Genomic DNA, 25,834 nt, shown 5'->3' with positions numbered 1-25,834 from the left:
GAGTTATTAAAAATTTAAATATAATTTCAAAATTAAAGTCATTAAAGCGCAAAAAATTGAAGCGAACCACTAAACTTAGTTTTTTTGCTCTTTTCAAATATGCAGAAGGATTTTGAAAATTTCAATATACAGTGTGTTGTTTCAAGGTCACAATGATTTTATAATTTTTTAGTAGCTGGGTGGTTTGGCTTCTAAATGAGACATATGTGCACCAAATATCAAAAAAATATACAAGGTGGTTTCAAAGTTATGGGTCCAGAAAGAAATAGGCAAAATGGATAAAACATCCTGTAACTGGGTTATAGAAATCGGTGAGACAATAAATGTAGTACATCTAGAACCGCCTCTATTAACCATTTAAGTATTTTCGTTTCCCAATGAAACAACTTTATATTTACACAGTCCGAAAGTTTCGACCGTTTTAAGCATACAATAGGTGGTTTTGGCTGAAATCCATTAATTTTAGATCATATACAACAGATGATTAAGCTTCTCCACTATAGATACTAATGTGATTTTTAAGTATTTATTAGGTACATAGAGATTAGTAATGATATATGTAGTTTTGAATATGAATCTGATCTTTAAGTATTGATTAAGAATAATTATATAAAGATTTGTGTTAGAGCAAACCACTTCTGCCGCTAAGTATTCAAATTAGAACTTAAAAACACACAGCTGTAATTTCAATGCGCAAGGTATGGAAGAAATGTTATTGCGCATATGCGGAAAAGAGTACTAGACATTCGAAAAATGGCGATCACATAGATCCTACCGGCTGCTAGTATCAGAAATTTCGCCTAATTTAATCACCGGTATGATACAAAAATCGTTAAAATTGCTGATTTGGTGCATGGAAGAGTGCAGAAGTGACTGGTGCCCCGGATTCGAAGAAGAGGACCAAAAAAACAGTGAGTACCATTTCTTCATCAGTTGTGTGTTTGATCATCATCATTTATCTTATCAATTTGTATGTTAGTTCACGTAATTTAAAATTAGCAGACCTAAAACTGCAGTTCACGAAGGAAATTATCAGTAGTAATTGCACAAGAGCTCTAAAATTATTGAATTTTTCCCGAGTGTCACTTTGGCAGTTTTAATTCCACGAGCCGAAGGCGAGTGAAATTATATCAAAGTGTCACGAGGGCAAAAATTCTATATTAATTTTAGAGTTCGAGTGCAATTTGTTGCGATTATTTCATGAATAAAACTGTTCAAAACCAAAATGTTATTGTAATTTATATATGTAAGTACCAATTAGTGAAATTAAACACACAGTTGTTATAAATATGTATTTGACGGTTGAAAGTCATCACTTTTATAATTTTTAAAACATTTGTCATTAATGCCACTGAATGTATTTTTTCGTAGCAACGAAGGGCATCTGACGTAATATGCTTAACGACGGGAGATTATCAAAAATTATCACCTTAATTTGCATGAAATAATCATTTAAATACCGTGCGCCAACAATTAGTAATGACATAGTTTTGTGATTGTGTAAAGTAAATTTGTTTAATATAAAGGACGCAGAAAATTAAACACAAATTATTTCATGAAAGCACGTTTATTGAACTTTTCTTGTTTTCTTAAAATTTTGGTCTTACTAACATCCTTGTCTGAGATAAGAAATATTTATCATTTCTAAAACTAAACCAGTTAATTCCTTTATCACTATAGGCCTCTGTCCGGAACATGTTTCTGAATTTACCATTTAAATTGCTCTGATAACATGCGTTGTACCACCATGCTCCTACTGAAGTATAAAATGTTCTTAATAAGTTAATTAATTGATTGGTTGACTTACCTGTTAAGGAGGGACAATCATAATTGTCCTATCTTACATTTCGAACATTTGTACTTATGGTAGTGGTCTTTTCGGGCCGCTGATCACAGTTTAAAGAAGCAGAAGAAGAAAAAGAAGATTATTAAGCTTCTTGACAAGTGACGTCCGCGCATCACTGTTTTTTTTTTTTTTATTTTATTTTTATCGCACAAGACATGGGTGGGTTCAAAAGAATCAATGGGGGGGAGCGTACAAATGTTCGAAATGTAAGATAGGACAATTATGATTGTCCCTCCTTAACAGGTAAGTCAACCAATCAATTAATTGTCCTTCACATAACATTTCGAACATTTGTACTTATGGTAGGCTGTTGAAAGATTAAACAATATTGTGCGATAAATAAACAAAAGTACTTAGCAATTTTTTTTTTTTAGAAACTTTACAAAAAATATATACATATGTATACCTAACTAATATATTAGAGCAATTATTAATTAAGATTCATGTTTATATTTTAATTATATGAGATGTGTACTTTCAACCAGGTACAAATAAACATAATAAGAAAATTAATGTTCTTACTAATATTAGTAACCTACACATGTAATATAATTACAATTACATACAATTACATGGACTCACCAGACAATACGGTTTTGCAAAGAGTCCGTAATCTTTTGCTAGAGGTTTATTATAAAAAATATTGAATACTTGAGAATTTTCTGTCCATCTCGCCGTCTCTCTAATATCTTCTATAATCCAGTTCTAACTCCCGCTGACGTAGATGCATGTCTGACACTATACACTTTAAAAATATTAGTGTCTATATTTTTAATTTAAAAAAATGTTATATCTATCTACTCAACGCCTGGGTAGATGTTGCTTTATACGTCTCTTTTTTTTTGTTTTTAGTTATAAACAAATTGTCTTCCGATTGAGGACGAATGTTTTAGAAATCTCTAAACACTCTCAACTGTGTTTTTTGTTTTAAATAGGTTGATATTTGTTTATTTATTATTATTATTATTATTTTTTGGGGAAGTCTTTATCCTATGTTATATCAAAATGTCAATTTTATCTTGATCCATGAAAATATTCTGAATTTTTATTAGGTACAGGGTTTGCAACCTCTGAACTGAAGTGAGTGCAATCAACATTACAAGTTTGTAAGTAAGATCTTTCAGGGAAAGGCTTGTGAGACGAAATAATGTTTCTAAATAAAGTAATACTGGTAGAGGGTCCCAAGTTAATTAATATTTGGGCAATTAAGGTTTGAGGTTATATATACATTTGTAAAAAAATTTAAAAATGTTTTTATAATATTCTAGGATATCTTCTATCAACGCCAATGCAGCACTGTGAATGTTAATACGAGCTATAATTATAATCCGGTTCTACGGTAAATTTAATAAAATTAAAATTTGATAATTCATAAGCAAAATGGTTATTATTTTATACTAAACCGTCACCATCTCTTGAAAACTGTATCATACAGATTTAGTGATTTGTTGTAATAGATGGGATGGAATCCTCAGGAATGCCTTTTCTTAAAAAGCTTGCCTGACAAGAATATGGAAAGCCAAAGGATGTCCTGGATATAAAACCCCAAAAAAAATTCTAGATTAAATTTTTATCAGGTCCATAATTATCTTTTTGGTTGTGTAAGGTATGGTGGTCAAAGGTTGTGTACCAAGGCTGAAAAACATAAAATTTAAATCCATGCCAATCTAGAGTTAAGGCATTGGCTTTCTCTGATCCGGGGTCAGGGTTCAAAATTACATACCTTGCACATTTTTTTTTTTAGGATATGTGGCAAACATATCGATTTCTGGAATAAGAAGCTGCTCAAAAATTATAGTAACACAATTATCACTTAAAGAATACCTACTCTGTTTCTATTTTTAAAGATCTTGATTCCGAGTCAGGCAAAAGCATTTTTTTTTACTGTTACAGATGCAAAAATAATTTTTAAATTCCTATTTTCACAGAATTATTAAACTTATCTGCAAATGTTGAGTACTGTACACTACCCATCTTGTTAATGCAAGACACAGCTGTTGCGTTATTTATTCCTAGCAAAATGTTACAATTCCTATATTCGTTGAAAAAGGATTTCAAGCCACTATATGCTGCTAGTAACTGAAGTACATTTATATGTAGTTGTTGTTCATGACTCCAAAAACCATGAGTTTTGTTATCAATGCAGCATACCCGCCATGCTAAAAGATATATGCATCGCAAAATATTTCAAGTACATAATTGGATTATTTTATATTTTGCTCACTAATTGGTATGTTATTTAACCACCAATTGTAATCATTTTTAAGTATTTAGGTATGGTCATTTTAGTGTTATAACTATTAGTTTAAGAAAGGGGCTACTTTTCTTTTGTATTTATTTATATATTGTTTTTTTTTTTAGTATAATTTTCCATATTTAACTTCCATAAATGGACGAACTGTTACAAACTGACCGATTAAGGCTGCAAATGATCTTATTTTACATGTACTTTTATTTTTGATGTTCTGAATACTATTAGATTTTTTTTTTGTCAGCAGGTGCAAAATATATCAGGTTCGAATCAAACGTAAAACCAAGAAAAGTTATATTTTGTGGGGGTGAAAGTATACTTTTCCTTTTTTTTTATTTATAGTAAATCCCAAGCAGAAAAAACATAGAAAATGTTTAAACAATATTTTCTTTACATTTTAAATATGATTTTGAAATTGGTAAATGGTCCTCTAAAAAATTGACAAAAGTAAAGCCTCCTGTTATTAGATTATTTAGGGCTGGTTTTAAAGTTTTTGTAAATATAAAAGCCGAGATATTATTCAAACCAAATGGTAAACAGTTTAAATAATATAAAAAAGTTCTGTACTTAAATTTTAAATATTTTTTAGAATTTTAATGAACAGGAATAGCAAAATAGACAACTTTTAAATCTATTTTTGCCATAACCCTTGAAAATGAGCTTGAGGACTGACCTATTATAGTCTTCCAGCTTAAAATATGTGGCTTCTATAAAGCAATTTAATTATTTTAAATTCAAAACAAAATTCTCTGATTTCCGTCTTTTTAGGCACAAAAAACTACGAAAAATAAATTGTCCTTTTGTATGTGAAGAAGGAGAAATAGTAATTTTTAATTACTTTTCAAGTAATTTTTTTTTTTTGTCATACGACCAGTTTGGGTCTATGAGAACTTTTGGTGCTCTCTCTTCAGAGGGCGTTGTTTTAAATAAAATATTAAAACCTTAGACCAAACTTAAAAATTTCTTATCTGAAGTAATCCCTTTCCATATTTTAATACAGTTAGCCATATTACCCTATTAATTTTTATTGACATTTAGTATGACATCCTAGTTGTTCTCATTTGCTTTTGGTACTGCTGTCTGTTCGATTGTTTGCATCTCGATGCTAGTAGAGGGTGATTTGAGTACTGACTTTGTCCAATTCTTGGTCTGCTCAAGGTTGGATTGAAGTTTAAACGCTGCTGATTAAAGTTGCTAGATTCTGAAAGAACTCTTGATGGATGCTGAGTGGAAACAGCAGCTTGGCTTTGTGGTATAGTCTTTGGATAAACAGTGGTCTTTTGTGGCTTCGTAATGACTTCGAGATGACTTAATAAAGCTGATTTTGTATCTTTGTTTAATATTTTTGACAAAACCAAACAAAAAATTATTGTAAGTACACTTAATAACTGTGTAATATTAAAGTAGACGATAAAAATCAATGCAGAATGTGCAAAAAGTAGTTAAATATATTTTATTCTATTCTAAACTTCTGGACTACTATAAGTTACTCTGCGAAATAGGAGTAGCTCAAAATAAAGATTTTCTGGGCTACTAAAAAAAAGTACCCTCTTCTAGTTTTATTGTTTGAGGACAAACCAAACAAACATTTAAAGTAAGCAGTAAACTTACTACCCTCGTAATATGAAATCTAGGCAAAATATGCACAAAGTAGTTGAATAAATACATTTTATTGTATTCTAAACTTCTGGGCTACATTAAAGTACCTCGGAGAAATAGAAGCAGATAAAATAATCATAAAGATTGTCTGGGCTGCTAAAAAGTACCCTCTGCTGTAATTTTATTGTTTGAAGACAAACCAAACAAAAAGCTTGGTGTAATTAAACTTGCTTGTAATCTTAAATCAAAGTAGAATTTACAAAAGTAGTGAAATAAATATAATTCTATTGTATTCCAAACTGCTGGGCTACTGTAAAAATACCTCTGAGAAATAGAAGCAGATAAAATGATCATAAAGATTGTCTAGGCTACTAAAAAATACCTCTGCTCTAGTTTTATTGTTTGAACACAAAACCAAACAAATAATTTAGTGCAAGTAAACTTGCTTGTAACGTGAAATCGAAGTAAAATTTACGAAAGCAGTTAAACTAATATATTTTGTTCTATTCTAAACTTCTGGACTACTGTAGAGTACCTCTGAAAAATAGAGGCAGGTCAAATAATCATAAAGATTTTTTGGGCTGCTTAAAAGCACCCCTGCTCTAATTTTATTGTTAAACCCTTTGTTTTGTTCTATTTTAAACCTTTGGGCTATAATTTTATTTTTAAACCCCCAATAATGTAGTCTGTATTACTTTGGGCTACCTTAAGGTATCCTTCTTGACACAAACAATATAAATTTTTGCATAATATCATGTCTGTCGGACATTTTGCTACAAAATAAACATTAATAGGAAAATCAGTGCAGTGTGGCAACATAGCGCCTGTTACATCTCTGTGTGTTTTGACAAATACTATTGACGTTTTGAGTATTTCGAATAGGGAAGAAGGCGAGATATAGTAACTATGACAACAGAGAAAATATATTGATAACAACAAAAAAGGACCCCAAGTTTGAATTTGGTTAAAATTGTCATTTCGTAAATATTAAATATTTATAGTTCGATTTATTCACACATAATTTAATTTATCTAACATAAAATGATCCAAAAATATCTTATAAATAACTTGGTCTTTTGGGATAAAACCCAAAAATATCATATAAATACCTTAACTCTACCAGTTTCTGTTGCAAATTTTCATATTTCCGCCTCTTTCGGGATACACAATTATTCTCTGATGACTTTTGTGGTATTTTAAACACTGTCTAATAATTTTTATAAAACTATTTGGAAAGCACTTGTGATCAGTACACGCACAGAAAAAAAACAGTGATGCGCGGACGTCACTTGTCAAGAAGCTTAATAATCTTCTTTTTCTTCTTCTGCTTCTTTAAACTGTGATCAGCGGCCCGAAAAGACCACTACCATAAGTACAAATGTTCGAAATGTTATGTGAAGGACAATTATAATTTATTGATTATATATTGACAAATAGAAACATCCAACACTCTCAAGTACTGGATATAAGATGTTTCAGTGTAGCTAATATTGGAAGTGATCACAACCTAGTACTTGTAAAAATAAGAATACAGCTACAAAGAAACAGGAAAAAAGACCCTATTAAATGTGAGACAGGAATAAAGGTAGAACAGCTACGAGACTTGTCAACTCGAGATCTATACCAGAGTAGACTGCAAAAAATAATGAATGAGAACTACACAACACCGGATAAAGACAGAAGAAAGTTGGAGGAAGATTAGACGTAATATCAAAATGGCAGCAAAGGAAGCACTTGCACAACGTAAGATACGTAAACATATACGAAAGAAATTGAGAACACCATGGTTCTGTGAAGAAATAAAAATAAAATGCCAAGAAAAAAAAAAGAAAACCTACCCAGAATACAAATCCAAAAGAACGAGACAAACATATGAAGAATATAAAAGAGTACGAAATGAACTAAACTCAATAGTAAGAAGGAAGAAAAAAAACATTGGGAAGCAGTTTTAAAAGAGATGGAACAAAAAAGAGATGGGGCTATGGGATGCAAAAAGAAATGTGGAAAATGATAAGAGGTCAAAGAGTAGAGATGAACGAAATGATAGCAGTAAAATAATCGACACAAATACATAGACAACTTACCTAAAAAACCTGTAACACACCAGCTAATCACGAAGAACTAGAAACACTAAGATTAGAATCGGATGAGCAAACAGAAATTAAAGAGAAAGATATTACGAACGCCTTAAGAAAGATGAAAAATCGAAAAGCACCTGGAAAAGATGGAATATAATATAAATACCTGGGTAAAGAACAGAAAAGAAGAGTAGAATCAACACATAAGCAAGATGTCTGAATCACGGATAGTAAAAATACCCAGGGACAAGCCACCGTTAGGCACAAGAAGTAGAGGACTTCCAAGAACATGATGGAATATAAAAGAAAAAGAAGAAGAAGAAGAAGAATATAATTTGCCGGTGGTACCAAAATTAGTACAAAAATAGAGTAGCAGAAAAGAGTACAATTTTACACTGCTTATGTTTAAAATATAACTAAATCTGGTTAGATTAGGTTAGAGAAGATTAGATTAGCGATGTAGTCTACCGAATAAGTAAGATTTCGAGAACAAAACTGATGGTAGTACGCCATAACCGGCTGGCGCCATTCGATGGAGACCAGAGCGTAGGCAAAGAATTGGAAATAAACCAAGTACAAGAAGTACCTGACCACACGTATGAAAAATTGGTGGTATGTCCACTGAAGAAAAGAAAGATCAACCCGCATTTTGAGATGACCACTCACTGGCCCGTACCATTCCGGATGGCACTAAAGACTGGCACAAGAAGAGGCCTCTATCTCTCAAAAGAAGTTGCAGAATTTAAAATATAATATGTATATTATAATATATTTTTATATATTATGTACAGTCTGTTCCAAAGAAAGCTTGACCCTTCCTCCAGAAACTCCAGAAACCAAGAGGATCTTCAAAATTTAAAAAAACACATCAATTTATAATGGAAGGGGACGAATTTTCATGCAAAATTCCTGCCCTTAAATGTAACCCCCTACTGCTCCGCATCAACCCCCACTTTTTTTCAAATAGCAAGTGTGATCGACTTTCACATCATTTATTTGAAAGGTAATTTTTTTCTCTACACGACACTATAGTTTTTTTAATTTATGTCATAAAATTAAAGATAATTTTGGACTTAAAAAATGTATTATAATTTAGTTAAATCCAAAATTGTCTTTAAAGTTATTCCGCAAATAAACAAAAATTAGAGAATCGTATACAGAAAAAAAATACCTTTCAAAGGATGTGTAACTCGACTACACTTGATATTTAAAAAAACTGAGGGGGCAGTAGGGGGTTACATTTGAGGGCATGAATATTGCATGAAAATTCGACTCGCCTTCAGTACAAATTGACGGAATTTTTTAAATTGTGAATAAACTCTTGGTTCCTGAGTTTCTGGGAAGGGGTCAAATTTTCGTTGGAACAAACTGTATACAGTGCTAGTCAAAAGTCCGTACCCCCCCTCTTATCTTTTGAACGGTTTTACCTATAATAGTGAAATTTGGATGGAGAAATTAACTGACGTAAGCTTCTTAACTAGTTATGACAGGTGACGTAATAGTGACAGATGACGTTACAGAGCCACTGTGACCGATAATTTTAAATGGGAGCTTATGGCAAGTGATACCTCGTTTGAAAGGTATTCAAATTACCTACTCAGCCATACTAATTTTTTTGTGTTTTAGTTGATTTTGATTTTGGTGAATAAATTAAATAAATATAATATTGTAGCTTCGCATTTAATTAATAAAAATTCAAATGTACGCCTATGGTTTTTTTGTCAAAAAAGTTGACGTTTTTCGATTCTCTAGTAGTTTTTACGTCAACGTCAACCTTTTTGACAAGTAATCATAGGCGGAATTTTGAATTTTGAATTAATTAAATGAAACTACAATTTTATATTTATTTCATTAATTCGTCAAAATTAGCTTAAACTTAAACAATATTAGTATGACTGAATAGGTATTTTCAATACCTTTCAAACGAGGTGTCACTTGCCATAAGGTCCCATTTAAAATTATCTGTCACAGTGGCGCTGTAAAGTCATCTGTCACTATTACGTCACCTGTCATGACTAGTTAAGAAGCTTACGTCCGTTTATATCCTATCTCCAAATTTCACTATTATAGGTATAACCGTTCAAAAGATACGAAGGGGGGTACGGACTTTTGACTAGCACTGTATATTAGGGTGGATCGAAAAACGGGTTTTTTCTGTTATACAATTCTAATAGCACGGAAAACTTGCGCATAGACGTCATTAAAAAGGGAAAAATAATAAAAAATTTTTTTTTTCAAATTTGAAATCGCGCAGAAGGCCTAAAGTTACAAAAAAAGACAAAATACCGGTAATTTTCAAGAACACGTAAAATTACAAAAAAAAGTCTGATTTCGTTCTAATAGTGAAAAAAGTGTTGTCAAGAGTGTCCTTAATGCATACAAAAGATAATTAGATCCATTCCCGTTTAACTGAATTCGCGCAAAAAGCATAAAGTTGCAGGTTGTTTCGTAAAATAACGATATTTCATTATTTTCGACGATTTTTAAACATGTGCCAAAACCATACAAATTGTATTTTTAATTTGTAATAGTGTAAAAACTATTCAAAATAGTTTTCCTAATCCATAAAAAATACTTTCGGACCTGTTATTCCTTAACTGTATTCGCGCAATAGGTCTAAAATGTAGTATACGTAAGTTGTACAGTCCCGTAAAAACGCGGTTTTCCATATCTGATGAGTGTTTTTTAACACATTAAGGTTTGTAATAAGACTATAACAAGTGATTTACAAACAAATTTATTAGCCAACACATCATATTGCAGCTCTCAGCTCATTTCAACATTTAATCTGTGCTGAAATGACCCAGACCCGGGACTCACGACGAGGACGTGGCTGCAAGGCGAGGCCCACCCCCACCCTACCCAACCAACCAACCAACCAGGGTGAATGTTATTTACAATATTTACAGTAATTATTTACTCTGTACTATGTATGTATTTGTTGTAGGCAAAAGGTTATTTACATAGAAGCCCCTTTAAATTCTGACTTTGAATTAAATGTGGGCATCAGCTGCCTTGATTTTAAAGTATAGCTCGAATATAGCCATCTCGATTTTCATGCCCGCACAATTTTTCTGCTGCCTCTGTAACCAGTTTTACACACCTCTCAACTGACTGAGTGTGGGTGTGGCATGGGAATTTGAGGTATTTAATTAAGCTCTGGTAAAGTTTTGTCTTTCAATAAAGAAGTAATATGTGCAGTTGGTATCTTGGACAGTAGTGGCGGTGGTGTTAACTTACAGATGGACCAATCAATAAGTTCGGTATAGTCGTTTGCACTAAAATTTATTGAAGGTATTTTAAAGTCCCTAACGCATCCTTCAGCTGATAGCCCATTTCTGGATTTTAGGATCCTCCTGTAGCCAAGTTCCCTAATGTGTGGTCTTTCATCCATTATCATAGCCAACATCATATTTTCAGGGTGGCAGAAGAATGCGTTCCTTTGAACTACTGGATCAAGGATTTTCTTGATATTGTCCGGTAAATGTCTGGTGGTTTTAATACCTTCAAAATATGCCTCGGTCCATCTTTCACAGTGTAGTTTTTCTTTATATCAAACCAAACAGGTGCATATGTCTTCACTATGTAATTTGCAAGAGTCTGTAACTCAATTGTTGGAGTAGTTTGGGAGACAAACAATCTTAAAACCCAGTTAGCACAGGTTAGCCAACGAGAGTGACTGATGCGTCCAGGATTCTTAGCAGCCAATTCTGGATTACAGATTCCTGTGCTGATCTTTACTCAGATCGGTTTTAGTGATATCAATGACTTCTTCTGATTGGATCGGCTCAAAATCTACAACAGGGAGTTTCTCACAGCCACGGAGTTGTTTTCCAACTGGACTGCTGAATGAAACTGGTCCTGTTGTCGTTCGATCCAAGTGATCAAACAAATACCTATAAGGTAACTCGTTGAAATGTAGAAAGCAGATAAACCATTGTTAAGGACGACGACACTTAACTTCAATGTTATGTACAACACCGCTTTTCCATCCAGTGTTTGTGACTGTTCCATCACATCCAATGGCCTCTACTGCACTTATACCAAATTCTTTCCTTTCTAAGTGTTCGTAAATACTGTCTGCAATAATTTCATTGGCGGTCCCTTTCATTGGTGTGACATGACCAATGTATTTACCACCTGGCTCACTGATCAAGTAGTAACGTGTGCGAGTTCAACTACGGGTGGGCGAGTCCACTCGGTGCCGGCGAAGGGGAGTAAGCGTTATTCTTTTGCGCGAATACAGTTAAGGAATATCAGGTCTGAAAGTATTTTTTATGGATTAGGAAAACAATTTTGAATGGTTTTCACACTATTACAAATTAAAAATACAAATGGTATGGTTTTGGAATATGTCTAAAAATCGTCAAAAATAATGCAATATCGTTATTTTACGAAACAACCTGCAACTTTAGGCTTTTTGCGCGAATTCAGATAAACGGGAACAGGTCTAATTATTTTTTGTATGCATTAAGGACACTCTTGACAACACTTTTCTCACTATTAGAACGAAAACAGACTTTTTTTTGTAATTTTAGATGTTTTTGAAAATTACCGGTATTTTGTATTTTTTTGTAACTTTAGGCCTTCTGCGCGATTTCAAATTTGAAAAAAAATTTTTTTTATTATTTTTCCCTTTATAATGACGTCTATGCGCAAGTTTTCCGTGCTATTAGAATTGTATAATAGAAAAAACCCGTTTTTCGATCCACCCTACTGTATATTGCATGCAAATAAAAATATCACTTATAATCATCAATTAGTTAATACGTACATTCCACTTCCGCGCAGTTACCAGAATATTGATCTAGGTCCAGATCTTTGGTAGTAAATTTTTGTCCTAAATGGTAAATTAATGAATCGCCAGCATCTCCAGAATATCCCTTTAAAGTACTTAAATAGTAATCCTCCAGCTCGGAACCAATAGCAAAAGAGTCATATAAGGCGTAAGCGATTATTCCATCCTTGTCTACTAACTCCACAAGCAGCTGGTTAGCTTCAAACGCTAAAATAAAAAAAAAATTGAAGGCACTCGTGGGAGTGCCGACAGAAGTGAAAACTTCTTATAGTAAATAAATTACGAGCTCAATGCTTTTTACCCATCCAAAAAGAAGTTATATACCTATAGCATATACGCGATGCGTATCCCGTATGCTATTTATGTATACATACACGTAATTTATATACGTACAAAATTTTTTTCAGTGAAGTGATGACGGTCGCAAATTCAATACTTTTTCCCCATCCAATAAGTGCACAACGTCCCTAAAGAAATTTTAAATTCAAAAATTTATTTCGTCGAAGCAATGATGTTCCCTAATTTAATACTTTTTCCCCATCCAAAAAGTGTACAACGTCCCTCAAGAAGTTTTCACTTCCCATATTTATTTCGTCTAAGTGATGACGGTCGCGATGACGGTCGCTAATTCAATACTTTTTCCCATCTAAAAAGTGCACAACGTCCCTAAAGACATTTTCACTTCAATAAATATACGTACAAAATTTATTTCGTCGAAGAGATGACGGTCGCGATGACGGTCGCCTATTTAATACATTTTTCATCCAAAAAGTGCACAACGTCCCTAAAGAAATTTTCACTTAAATAAATTCATGACGGTCGCGAAATAAATCCTTTTTCCCCATCCAAAAATAGGTTTTACATTTATTTTAAAGTTAAATACTTCTATATAATTTATGTATGCATCATCATCATTCTCTTTGCCTTATCCCTGTGCGGGGTCGGCTTCCCTAATTGTATTTCTCCATACAATTCTATCTTGAGTCATATCAATATTAATCCCCTTTACCAACATATCCTGCCTAATCGTCTCCCCCCACGTCTTCTTTGGTCTTCCTCTCCTACTCCTTCCAGGAATCTGCACTTCAGCAATTTTTCGTATTGGGTGATTAGCGTCTCGACGTTGAACATGACCAAACCATCTCAACCTATGCTCTCTCATTTTAGCATCAATTGGTGCCACACCTGGACTTCCCCTAATATACTCATTTTTAATTTTATCCTTTTTTGTCACTCCACTCATCCATCTAAGCATTCTCATTTCCGCCACATGCATTCGTTGTTCCTCTTTCTTTTTCACTGCCCAACATTCAGTTCCGTACATCATAGCCGGTCTTATGGCTGTTTTAAAGAATTTTCCCTTCAACTTCATTGGAATTTTCCTATCACACAGCACACCACTCGCTTCCTTCCACTTCATCCATCCAGCCCTAATTCTGCTGCATGCATCTCCATCTATTTCTCCATTACTCTGTGTAATACCGATCCCAGGTAGGTACTTAAAACTATTGCTTTTTACAATCATGCTTCACCATCCAAAGATACCATGTTATTTTTAGTAACTCGATCTTTAAATGTACATTGCAAATACTCTGCCTTTGTCCTACTAAGTTTTAAACCTTTTTCCTCCAGAGCTTGTCTCCACTGTTCCAGTTTTTGTTCTAAGTCTCTTTCACTATTTCCTACTAACACGACATCATCATCATACATTAAGCACCATGGAAGGTTACCCTGTAGTTTCGCTGTTATATAATTTATGTATGCATACACATAAAACATATGTTACGGTTAAACTTCGAAAATGGTTAATCTCGACATTAACCGGTTAATCTTGACTTTAACCGAAATGTAATGTTAATGTCGTACGAAATTCAGATATATTGACATTAACAGGTTAATGTCGAGTTTAACTATTCTCCTTGGTTAATGTTGAATAATGTAAAGAGGAAAACTGACAGAGCGTGTTGCGACATTATGAGTGAAATAAAAAAATGTAACAGAAAAAGATAAAAACTGAAGACGGAATTCAACCCAACGTGAAAAAGATTAAACGTAAGAAGAGATAGAGAAATTTCTGTCAAAATTTGGTATTTATGACCCTTAAAATAACACCAAATGCTAAAATTTATTAGCCTGTGGATAGTGTGGATGTCTCGTCAGCCGAGGGTATGATCAGTAGCGTGGTAATTTTATGGTCAAACTACGTTTTGTTCTAATTTTTATCATTGTGAGAATTAAAAAAACCAACTAATATTTTTATCTCCACCACTGAGAGCGGTCAACTTTTTGGTTGCCTGTATTCTTCGGGACATTTTATCACAAAGTGTAAATATTACTAATTTTACCGTCTTGTGGGGTATCTGCGTTCTCTTTCTTTTCCACTATTATATATATTATATCTCTCTTTGCCGACGTTTAAATTAGGACCCACTTGAATCTCGCTTCAACACGCGCCTCGACCTCGTCGTGAGAATTCTCCATAAGATAAATCAACGCGCATGATGGTCTTGCATCCCTATCGCTCACTGTGACGCAAACCAGAGAAAACTTTCCTGGCGCCAAGTTGAATTCTTCATTTGTGTTCATGTTCATTCGTGTTAATACAATAGTTATCTCTCACGTGTTGCTTCAAAACGTATTGAATGAGATTTTTGTTGATTCGTTTATGTAGTAAAAACTTTTATATTATATAGTTATATAAATTTTTTGGTGAAAACGTTGAGTTTACTGTGTTAATATCACCTAATTTGTTTATCGAACGCAAGTTGCTCTCAGCAATCTGTACCTACTTTATAAAGAAGACTAATTTTTGTTTACCTGTATTGTGCAGTGGTGGGTTGTTTAAACAATAACAATAAAAAAAGCAAAACTTTTTCGAGGTGTCGTTTTTCGTGTTTTCTAGAGACAAACACATACGTAAAGTGTGGGTCTCCAAGTGTTTTCAGCGAGACAAATTTAATGTAGATACCGCGAGAATAATATGCTCAAAATATTTTACAGAAGCTGACTATTGTTTAAAAGAAAAACTATTGGGATTACCTGACAACAAGTGGAAGTTAAGAAATGCAATACCTTCTTTTCATTTAATAAAGACCCCAAATGCTAAAACATCGATTGAAAATACACGCAAATGAAGAATAGAGATAAGAAATGTATTAAAAACATGTAAGTATTTTGATTTTATACATAATTTAACGACAGACAAAATGTTTCTATAGATAATATTGGCCATTTTAATAGAACTCTGAATTCGAAGTAACACTTTATTTTTGATAGCTCCATAAATAACTCATTTTGGATGTATTTTTTACTACGAATGTGGTAATGAAATGTGTTCTTTATATATTTAACTTTTATTACAGAGAAAACACAAATGAACTACAACCTGAAATGTCAAATCTGTTAGATCAGATTGCAAAACAAGGAGTAGAAGAAACTTGCGACACAAAATTTAGGTTATCGCTACTTAAACTGTAATGTAAGAGAAAAAACCTATTTTTAAAATCTACAAATTTACATAATATATATTTTTTACGATCTACGTAAAAATTATTTAAATTAAGTGAAAACGACATAGTCAAAAAAGCCATGAAACAAATAAAAAATTTCCAAACTGAAAATAAAAAATTTAAGGAACTTTTTAGTAGAGATAAAGAGGAAAAAAGTACAGAAAGAATTTTTACTAAAGGGCAGTCAAAAAAATTAAAAACTAAAAAACAAATTAAGTGGTCAATTGAAGAGATACTGCTTCAGCAATTTCTTCGCACGCTGCAGGGGCAAGGTCCTATCGTTTATTAAGAAAAAAGGCTCCCCCTTTCAGCTGTAGGAACGTTAAGATGATGGGATTCCGGATGCTAACTATAAATCGTTTACTTGGGTAAACCTCGTTTCTGAGGGTATAGTTTACTAAAACCAACCCTGGAATTTGTAACTAAATGTAGTGAACTGGAACATATTTTTCGTACTTATAATCGCAGTACTTCTTTCGTACTTATAATGTTTTACCAATGTGTGCTGCCGGTAATGACATATGGAGCAGAGACACTGACTCTAACCAAGGCAACACGTCGAAAATGCGGGTTGCTCAAAGGCGTATGGAAAGATCCATGGTGGGCGTAACCCTACGGGATGAAATAAGACATGAAGGTCCCAGAGAAAGAACCGGTATCACAGATGTTATAGAACGTATCACCAGGCACAAATGGAACTGGGCAGGACACGTCGCCAGGCTGAAAGATTCAAGAAGGACACGAAAGCTGATGGAATGGAGACCAAGAGAAGATAAATGCAGTAGAGGAAGGCCGCCTACACGATGGACAGATGATATCAGGTGGATTAGTAAAAACTGGCAACAATCAGCACAAAACCGTGAAGTGTGGAAACAATTGGAGGAGACCTATGTCCGGCAGTGGATGTGAATTGGTTGGACGATGATGATGAATCTCAGTACATTAAAAATTAGTAAACATTATCTGAAAACCGTATTAGAAGCCGCAAAACAAGTAAATCTCAGTGAAGACGTAAAATTACTTTTTATTAGATGTAAAATATATTTTAAAATAAGGATGCTAAATAAAAATATTAAAGATAATTATAATATTGACAAGAGAAAAATCATAAAAATTGTCAAATATTATCATAAATAAATAAATAATAATAAATAATATTCATAAAGTCTGAAGTGTGACACGCTTTTCGTTTATTTTTCAAATTAATTACGTTTTACCGGCTTTGTATAATATTTAATTTATGTCTGATAGCTTTATTTATTTGGTTTGTAATGTACACAATCAAATCGTAGATTCATATATTTCTATAATTAATTTTACAAATTAATTCTGCATTTTCAAACCACGTATCCACATAAAGTAACTAGTTATGAATTCTTAGTGCAACATATGGCATCAAGGGCCACTCACCGTTAACAGTTCAAGTTTCAAGTTATCCATTTATAGTAATGAAACAGCGTTGCCATATGATTCATCGTCAAAATAAGATACAAACAAGTTCCCTGGTTTAGTCTCGCAGTGACGTCATGCGCCAGTCGATTGAATTTAGAATTGCAAGTGTGCATATCTTCCTGTCATAGTATCATGATGTGTTTGAAAATAATACAACGTTGCCAATTGCATAAAAAATACCTGCTACATATTTTTTCAAACATGACAAACTTCCGTGACATTTAGAGTTGCATAAAAAATATTAGCTGCCTTACAGCAGCACTTTTTTGAACCACATTTAGTTTTGCACGAGCATCGAGCATCTTTTGTATCCTTGACCACCACATAGAGATGAAGTTGCTGCAATCTCACGAAGAGATTTTTCAACAACTAAAACTTTTTCGGCAGCAATAAGGGGAGCCGGACATCATACACTAAACTGATTTCTTGCAAATAACTGTGATAATATGCCCTTTTCTGTTCCAATTTTGTAATACATGTTATCTTCAGCCGTGGTAACAACGCCTAATATATTCCTTGCCTCAGCTCGTCCTCTATCAACATCGGGGACAGGTAATCTAACAATATCGCCAATTTTTGCAGCCGGTAATAATGTGTGCGGTAAAATAAAAAAAGTATTACTACTTCTTGTGTAATATTTTTGAATGCATCATTTAAAAAATTTAGCATTCTTGTTCTTCCTCCATGGTCAATACTTAAATGTACTTCAAAAAGAATATCAAATAATTCCTCTTTTTTTTACATAACATAAAAAATTCTCCTTGCCTTCTTGCAAAGGAGCAATAAGTTTGAAATGATTTGCCAAATTCACTACATCGTATTTGGCTAAACGTCGATATGACAACGCTGTTCTCTTAGCTTGTCGTTTTGCTTCTTTCACTTGATTACAAATTAAATCATATTTTTCACGAGATAAATAAGCACTGTTGTCATCCCTTTTTGTGGAAATAATTTTATCAAGATTCTCGTAAAACCGGTAAATTCATTGGACATATTGAGTACTTAAATTTTCACTTTCAAATAACTATACTTCTTGCACGAATACCACTTGATTACCCAACAAAACAATGTGGACTTTAACAAGACACATGTGTTAATGTCGAGATTAGCCGGTTAATGCCCGATTGAAGGCTGAAGATCGTTTAGCTTCGGACATTAACCAACTAGACTGGTGAATCTCGATATTAACTGGGTAATATTGAGATTAACCTGATTTCGTACGTTAACCGTAACATATGTTTGTACAAAATTTATTTCGCCGAAGAGATGACGGTCGCGATCATGGTAGCGAAATAAATCCTTTTTCCCATCCTAAAATAGGTTTTACATTTATTTTAAATTTAAATACTTCTATACAATTTATATATACATACAAATAATATGTAGCATAAGCGATGACGGTCGCAATGACGGTTGCGATGACGGTCGCGAATTCAATGCTTTTTCCACTATCCAAAAATCGCACCAAGTCCCTAAAGAAGTCTTCACTTCAAAAACAACTTGATAATCGACTGGTGTATCAGTCAGACTGAAGTGACTATTGTACTTAAGCAGCTTAATATTTTATGGTACATCATAAAAAAACCTTCTTCTTCTTTTTCACCTGCCTTATCCGTTCCACGGATAGACAAGCGAAGCCGAGGAAGACCCCCCAACGTGATGGACCGACTACCTCAAAAGAATCGTGCACAATTGGATAGCAGAGATGCAGAACAGAAGATGGAAATATCTGGAGGAGGCCTATGTTCAACAATGGACAAATCGGGGCTGATTGATGATGATGATGATGATGACGATAATGATGTCCGTTTCGACGGTTGGCTATTAACTTGGCTATTGTGACCTTGTTTACGGCAGATCTGAATAGTTCGGCAGATGATAATCCGAATCATTGCCGCAAGTTTTGAAGGCACGCGTGTCTCCTCCTCCCTGCAGGGCCCCCGCTACCACATGTGCAAAGTGTGCAATGCACACGGGCACCATCCTTTAAGGGCGCCAAAACCCAGGGTCAAAAATTTAAAAAAAATTGCAAAAAAATTCATTGTAAAACAAAAGTTGAGAAATTAAACAGTGTTAGGTATAAATACACACGAAACATATTATTTAAATTAAGTGACAGCGATTTTTTCAAACGTTGTTTTGTTCTCGAAGAACGACTGACAGATCAGAATAATAAGGATATAGACTCCAATCATTTGTTTTGAAATTAAAGCGTTATTTTAGTAAAAGTTATTTTAGCAATTGAATAAGAAATTTTTGATGGTATAAATTTTAGCGATGTAATTAATGCATTTGCAACAGCAAACTCTGGGAAAATATCGCTACTACAATTATTAATAGATATTTTTTATTTTTCTATTGTACCTATTAGTATAAGAGCTGTGAGACATTTTTGAGTAGGTATTTTAGGCAACCTGAAAATTGTTCAGGTGACTCTTCTATGATAGCCTAATACAAAAATGCCGGTCTGGCTGGAGGGTAGCGGTTATTTTCCCCAAAAATCCCCCCCAAATTAAAAAAAGGCAAAACTTGTTATTACAAAAAATATCATTGATATGACTTGAAAGTAAATTTAAATATTCAAATATAAAGAAAATAAACAGACCAGGCGATTTGAGGGCGATTTTAACTCTGCAAGATACTTGCATGGGCGCCCCAGGATTACTTTCAGGGGGTGCATCTGAACTTCAGAAGATTTCATCTAAATCTGTACATACTATTAACGAGTATAAAATATACAACTATACATGCATAGCTATGTACATTCCTTCCGGACAGGGAGGTGCAATTGTTATCTTGACAGGGTATTTTTTAATTTTAAAAATAAATATTCTAAAAAAGACAGGTTTTTTTGGTGAAATTATCCAATTGCCATGTGATCAAACAAATTACGCGTGCATATAAATGAAACCGCTATAGGTAAGCAGCAGTGTGAGAAAGAGCGTATACCCATAGCTGTTTGCGTCCTCTGTTGTAGCTGAGCGAGTCCGTTCACTCGAGAAAATCACGTGACCTGGCGATATCCATGTTGTTGTGCCGCGAAACGTTAGAATAATGATTATACATATTATAGTTTTTTAAGTAATTTTTCTTAATAAAAGGAAAATAATACGTACTATACAATAGATTTTGCAAATATGATAGAAAAAGACAAATTAATTATTATAAATATATAGGTAAAAAAGTATAAAACTTTTAAACTAAATTAATTGTGTCCGAATCTTGTACTTCTTCTTCAAACTCCTCATCTGAGCTTAAATGTTCATTCTCTTCTTCTTCGTCAGACTCCCCTCGAGACTCAGATTCCTCTTCTACATGATCTGTAAATAGTTGTAATATGAATTTAGAATTAATTAAAAATTAATCAGTGATTAATTAATTGAGTTGCTACGTATTCTCTGTACTTTTATACGGAGTCGAAGCCTGGACAATCACGGCCGCATCTGAAGAAAGACTTGCCATTGTTGAGATGTGGTGTTATCGAATAATGTAAAAAATATCATGGGCACAACACTTAACAAACAAGGAAACATTAAGAAAGATGAAAAAGGCAAAAGAAATACTCAACACATGCTTACATACAATGCTTAATACTTTTCCTTATATAACCAATCACATCACGTTTTTTATTTCTTAGTATATGACCAAATTAGGTTATGTTTCTTTCCTTCATAGTGTTGAGTATTTCTTTTGCCTTTTTCATCTTTCTTAATGTTTCCGTGTTTGTTACGTGTGTCCATGATATATTTAACATTATTCGATAACTCCACATCTCAACAATGGCAAGTCTTTCTTCAGATGCACCCGTGATTGTCCAGGCTTCGACTCCGTATAAATGGACGGAGAATACGTAGCAACTCAACTAATTAATGACTAATTAGTTTTTAAATAATTCTACATACATATTACAACCATTTACAGATCATGTAGAAGAGGAATCTTAGTCTCGAGGGGAGTCTGACGAAGAAGAAGAGAATGAATATTTAAGCTCAGATGTGGATTTTGAAGAAGAAGTACAAGATTCGGACACAGAATTAATTTAGTTTATAGTTTTATACTTTACTACCTATATATTTATAATAATAAATTTGGCTTTTTTCTATCATATTTGCAAAATCTATTGTATAGTACGTATTTTCTTCTTCTTTAATTAAGAAAAATTAGAAAACTATAATATATAATAATTACTCTAACGTTTCGAGAAACAACAACATGGATATCTAAAGGTCACGTGATTTTTCTAGCTACAACAGAGGACGCAAACAGCTATCGATATACGATATTTCTCACACTGCTGCTTACCTATAGCGCTTTTCATTTATATGCACGCGTAATTTGTTTAATCACCTGGCAGTTGGAAAATTCCAACAAAAAAAACCTGTATTTTTTAGAATATTTATTTTTAATATTTAAAAATACCCTGTCAAAATAACAATTGCACCTCCTTGTCCGGAAGGAATGTACATAGCTAGTCATGTATATAGTTGTATATTTTATACTCGTTAATAGTATGTACAGATTCAGATGAAATCTTCTGAAGTTCAGATGCATCCCCTGAAAATAATCCTGGGGCGCCCATGCAAGTATCCTGCAGAGTTAAAATCGCCCTTAAATCGCCTAGCCTGTTTATTTTCTTTATATTTGAATATTTAAATTTACTTTAAAGTCATGTCAATGATATTTTTTGTAATAACAATTTTTACTCTTTTGTTTAACTTTGGGGGGGATTTTTTGCGGAAAATAACCGCTACCCTCCAGCCAGACCGGCATTTTTGTATTAGGTTATCATGGAAGAGTCACCTGAAAAATTTTCAGGTTGCCTAAAATACCTACTCAAAAATGTCTCACAGCTCTTGGACCATATAGCCCAGTGACATACAGCGATACCGTGTAAGTTTTGGGTCACAAGGTAATTGTTTGAAAATTTGGATTTAATAGGTTCTACCTCCCTTCACTTTAAAGTTGGACTTGTGCCGTTGGTTACGTTTGCTTGGGAGGTGAAAATTACCCCTTCTCGGGGGCGAAAAAATATAGGTTTAAAATATGAAATAGGAAATGGATAAACTGCCTAATTCTAAGCAACTTTTGTCCTATCGAGTTTTGTAACTAATTCAATACTTTTCCGAGTTATTTGCGAGTGAAAATGTTTATTTTTCAACAAAAAAGAAACACGTTTTTTAGGCGGTTTTTCGCAAATCACTCAAAAACTAAGTATTTTATCGAAAAATATTGTTATCAAAAATTTAGCTAATAAAAAAACGAAAAATGTTATATGTAGTTACCTATAATCATAAAGTCTATAGACCTAGTAAATCCAAAATTGAAGCTCATGAAAAGTACATTCTTATTCGTCAAATTCCAAGTCGAATATTTCTACGTGAAATATTCTAAAAATGAAGCACTTTTCGGGGAAACCCCATTAAAACTTATTATGACTTCTAAAGTTCAGTTTTTTATCTTATTTCAAGCACCTACCAAAATACCTACCTACCTTCAAAGAAATAAATAAATAAACATGAACCAAAATGCCTTAAGGGGCGCAAAAATATTTTTTTGCACACACGCGCCAGTAGCCCTTACGGGCGGCCCTGCCTCCCTGTACCCCTTCTGCTGCTATCTATTTTCCCTTAAATAATTAGTGCAATTACTTTATATTTACTGTCTCTCATAACGTGACCCAAGTATTGGTTCACGTTATGAGAAACACTGCTGGGCACAGCACAAAAAACCACTGCTTTTAATTCTTACAAAATATATTTGATAACTTAAAATCTAACATATTTTACGGGGAAAATTGGCCCCTTTAGCAAGAAAAATTATTAACAAGAGAAATAAAAAACAAATTTTATAATGTTTATTAAGAATTAAGTGAGTATGTATTTCAAACTAACACAGCCGATACAAGTGGAAAGAGACAGACGTCAAAGAGATTCATTGAGCCCGCTGCTGTTTAGTCTCATCGTGGATGAAATTATAGTCCAGAAAGCCACTGCGCATCCGCTAGGAAAAATATTTCGATTCGGATTTTTTGCACAATCTTACTCAAAAAAGACCCCATTTATTAAACTTTTTTTTTTTGTTTTTTTCCGAAAATAATTTTTTTTGCATGGAACAAAGTTTTTTTTAGGTTTTTTGGATCATTCTAAATAGAAAAGGTCTTTAGTGACATTTCTCTAAAGTTGATATTTTTTGACATATAAGCGATTAAAAATTGAAAAATTGCGAATTCGACCATTTTTAACCCTCAAAAACTATATGAAAAACTGAAAATTTGAATGTTGCCGAGATAGGCAGATATTCTTTAAACATCTATTGATGAAATCCCGAAGAGTTTTTGCAATACAATATTCAAAACTCCTTTGTTTTTTAATTGATAATCAAGCGTGCGCGACACTATTTTCCACCGACATGCGACAGTATACAGTATGGTGCAAATGAAAGGCATAAATTCGTTATTTCGTAAACCGGCGACTTTAAGCAATATCCCGAAACAGGTCGATTTTTATTTTTAAGTTATGATATTGTGGCATATATGGTATACTAGTGACGTCATCCATCTGAGTGTGATGACGTAATCGATGATTTTTTTAAATGAGAATAGGGGTCGTGTGCTAGCTTATTTGAAAGATTCTTCAATTATCTATTCAGCAATATAAACATTTATATAATTATTTATACAGGGTGTCCTTCTACTTCTTTTTTTGTCAAATAATTTAATTTAATAAAAATTTTTTGGACACCCTGTATAAATAATTATGTAAATGAACTTACATTGAATGTAAATGAAATGTAAATGTAAATGAAAAAATGTAAATGAAATTACATTACTGAATAGAGAATTGAGGAACCTTTCAAATGAGCTACCACACGACCCCTATTCTCATTTAAAAAAATCATCGATTACGTCATCACGCCCAGGCGGATGACGTCACTAGTATACCATATATGCCACAATATCAAAACTTAAATATAAAAATCCACCTGTTTCGGGTTTTTTCCTTAAATTCGCCGGCTTACAAAATAACGAATTTATTCCTTTCATTTGCATCATACTGCATACACATGCAACGGTGGAAAATAGTGTCGCGGACGCGTGATTAGAAATTAAAAAACAAATGAGTTTTGAATACTGTATTGCAAAAAAAAACTCTTCAGGATTTCATCAATCGACGTTTAAAGAATATCTGCCTACCTTGGCAACATTAAAATTTTAAGTTTTTCACATAGTTTTTGAAGGTTAAAAATGGACGATTTCGCAATTTTTCAATTTTTAATCGCTTATATGTCAAAGACTTGTATGTCAATAACTTTAGAGAAAAGTCACTAAAGACCTTTTCTGTTTTGAATGATCCAAAAAACCTAAAAAAACTTTGTTCCATGCAAAAAAATAAATTTTAGGAAAAAAACAAAAAAAAAACGTTTAAAAAAATTTTGACCAACTTTTGGTCCTGGCAACATGCAAATTTGTTGAAAAGGGTCCTTTTTGAGTAAGATTGTGCAAAAAATCCGAATCGGAATATTTTTCCTAGCGGGTGCGCAGTGGCTTTCTGGACTAGGTATTATTCATAAAGTTAAAAACCTGAGTATAGGGTACAGAATGGGTAAAGAAATTATCTATAAGAAATTAAGAAATTATCTATAAGATAATAAATAATCTATAAAATAAGAAATTATCTATAAGAAATTATCTATAAGAAATTATCTATAAGAAATTATATATAGTTTGCCATGTAGATGACGCCATACTTATTGCAGAGAGTGAAGATGACCTTCAGAGACTTTTTTACCAATTTAATATAACAGCAAGAAAGTTCAACATGATAATATCACCAAATAAAAAAAATGTATGGTAATCTCTAAAGATCCAATAAGGTGCAAGCTGGAAGTGGACAGCAAAATAATCCAGCAAGAAAGAAGTATCAGCTACCTGGGAGTGCTAATTCACCTACAGCAAACATCAAAGTCTACAGAATAGCAACATCTATAGGACAGTAGTTAGGCCAATTATGACTTACACTGCGGAAACAAGACCTGACACCACAAGGACAAAAATACTGATGGAAACGTGTGAAATAAAAACAATTCGAGATATCACAGGAAAATAATTGTGGGATAGACAACGTAGCACAGACCTCAGGCAAATCTATAATATAGAGAATATAAATGACGACAATGAAAAGAAAAAAAAGAATGGTATAGCCATATGAGCAGAATGGGAGAAGGAAGACTGGTAAAGATAACACGAGACAGATCACCAAACGGCCGAAGGAGTACAGGAAGGGCAAGGAAGAGAGGGAGTGA

The 25,834-nt window shown here is 33.2% G+C and overlaps 1 protein-coding gene across 1 annotated transcript in view; it reads right to left on the bottom strand.

Annotated features, from left to right (window-relative positions):
- Positions 1 to 1,566: 1,566 nt before the first annotated feature.
- The window catches only part of LOC114339406 (angiopoietin-related protein 1-like), a 262,517-nt gene continuing 238,249 nt past the window's right edge, over positions 1,567 to 25,834 (bottom strand). The window contains exons 5-6 of the mRNA XM_050659347.1: positions 12,549 to 12,779; positions 1,567 to 1,756 (exon numbers count right to left, since the gene is read on the bottom strand). Coding sequence (XP_050515304.1) covers positions 1,590 to 1,756; positions 12,549 to 12,779 — 398 coding nt within the window. The 3' untranslated portion in view covers positions 1,567 to 1,589. The remainder of the gene's footprint in view (positions 1,757 to 12,548; positions 12,780 to 25,834) is intronic.

The sequence above is a fragment of the Diabrotica virgifera genome, chromosome 8 (assembly GCF_917563875.1).
Source record: "Diabrotica virgifera virgifera chromosome 8, PGI_DIABVI_V3a".
NCBI classification, from domain to species: Eukaryota; Metazoa; Arthropoda; class Insecta; order Coleoptera; family Chrysomelidae; genus Diabrotica; species Diabrotica virgifera.
Note: the sequence above shows the minus strand (reverse complement) of the source record. Positions and strands in the feature narration are given on the sequence as shown.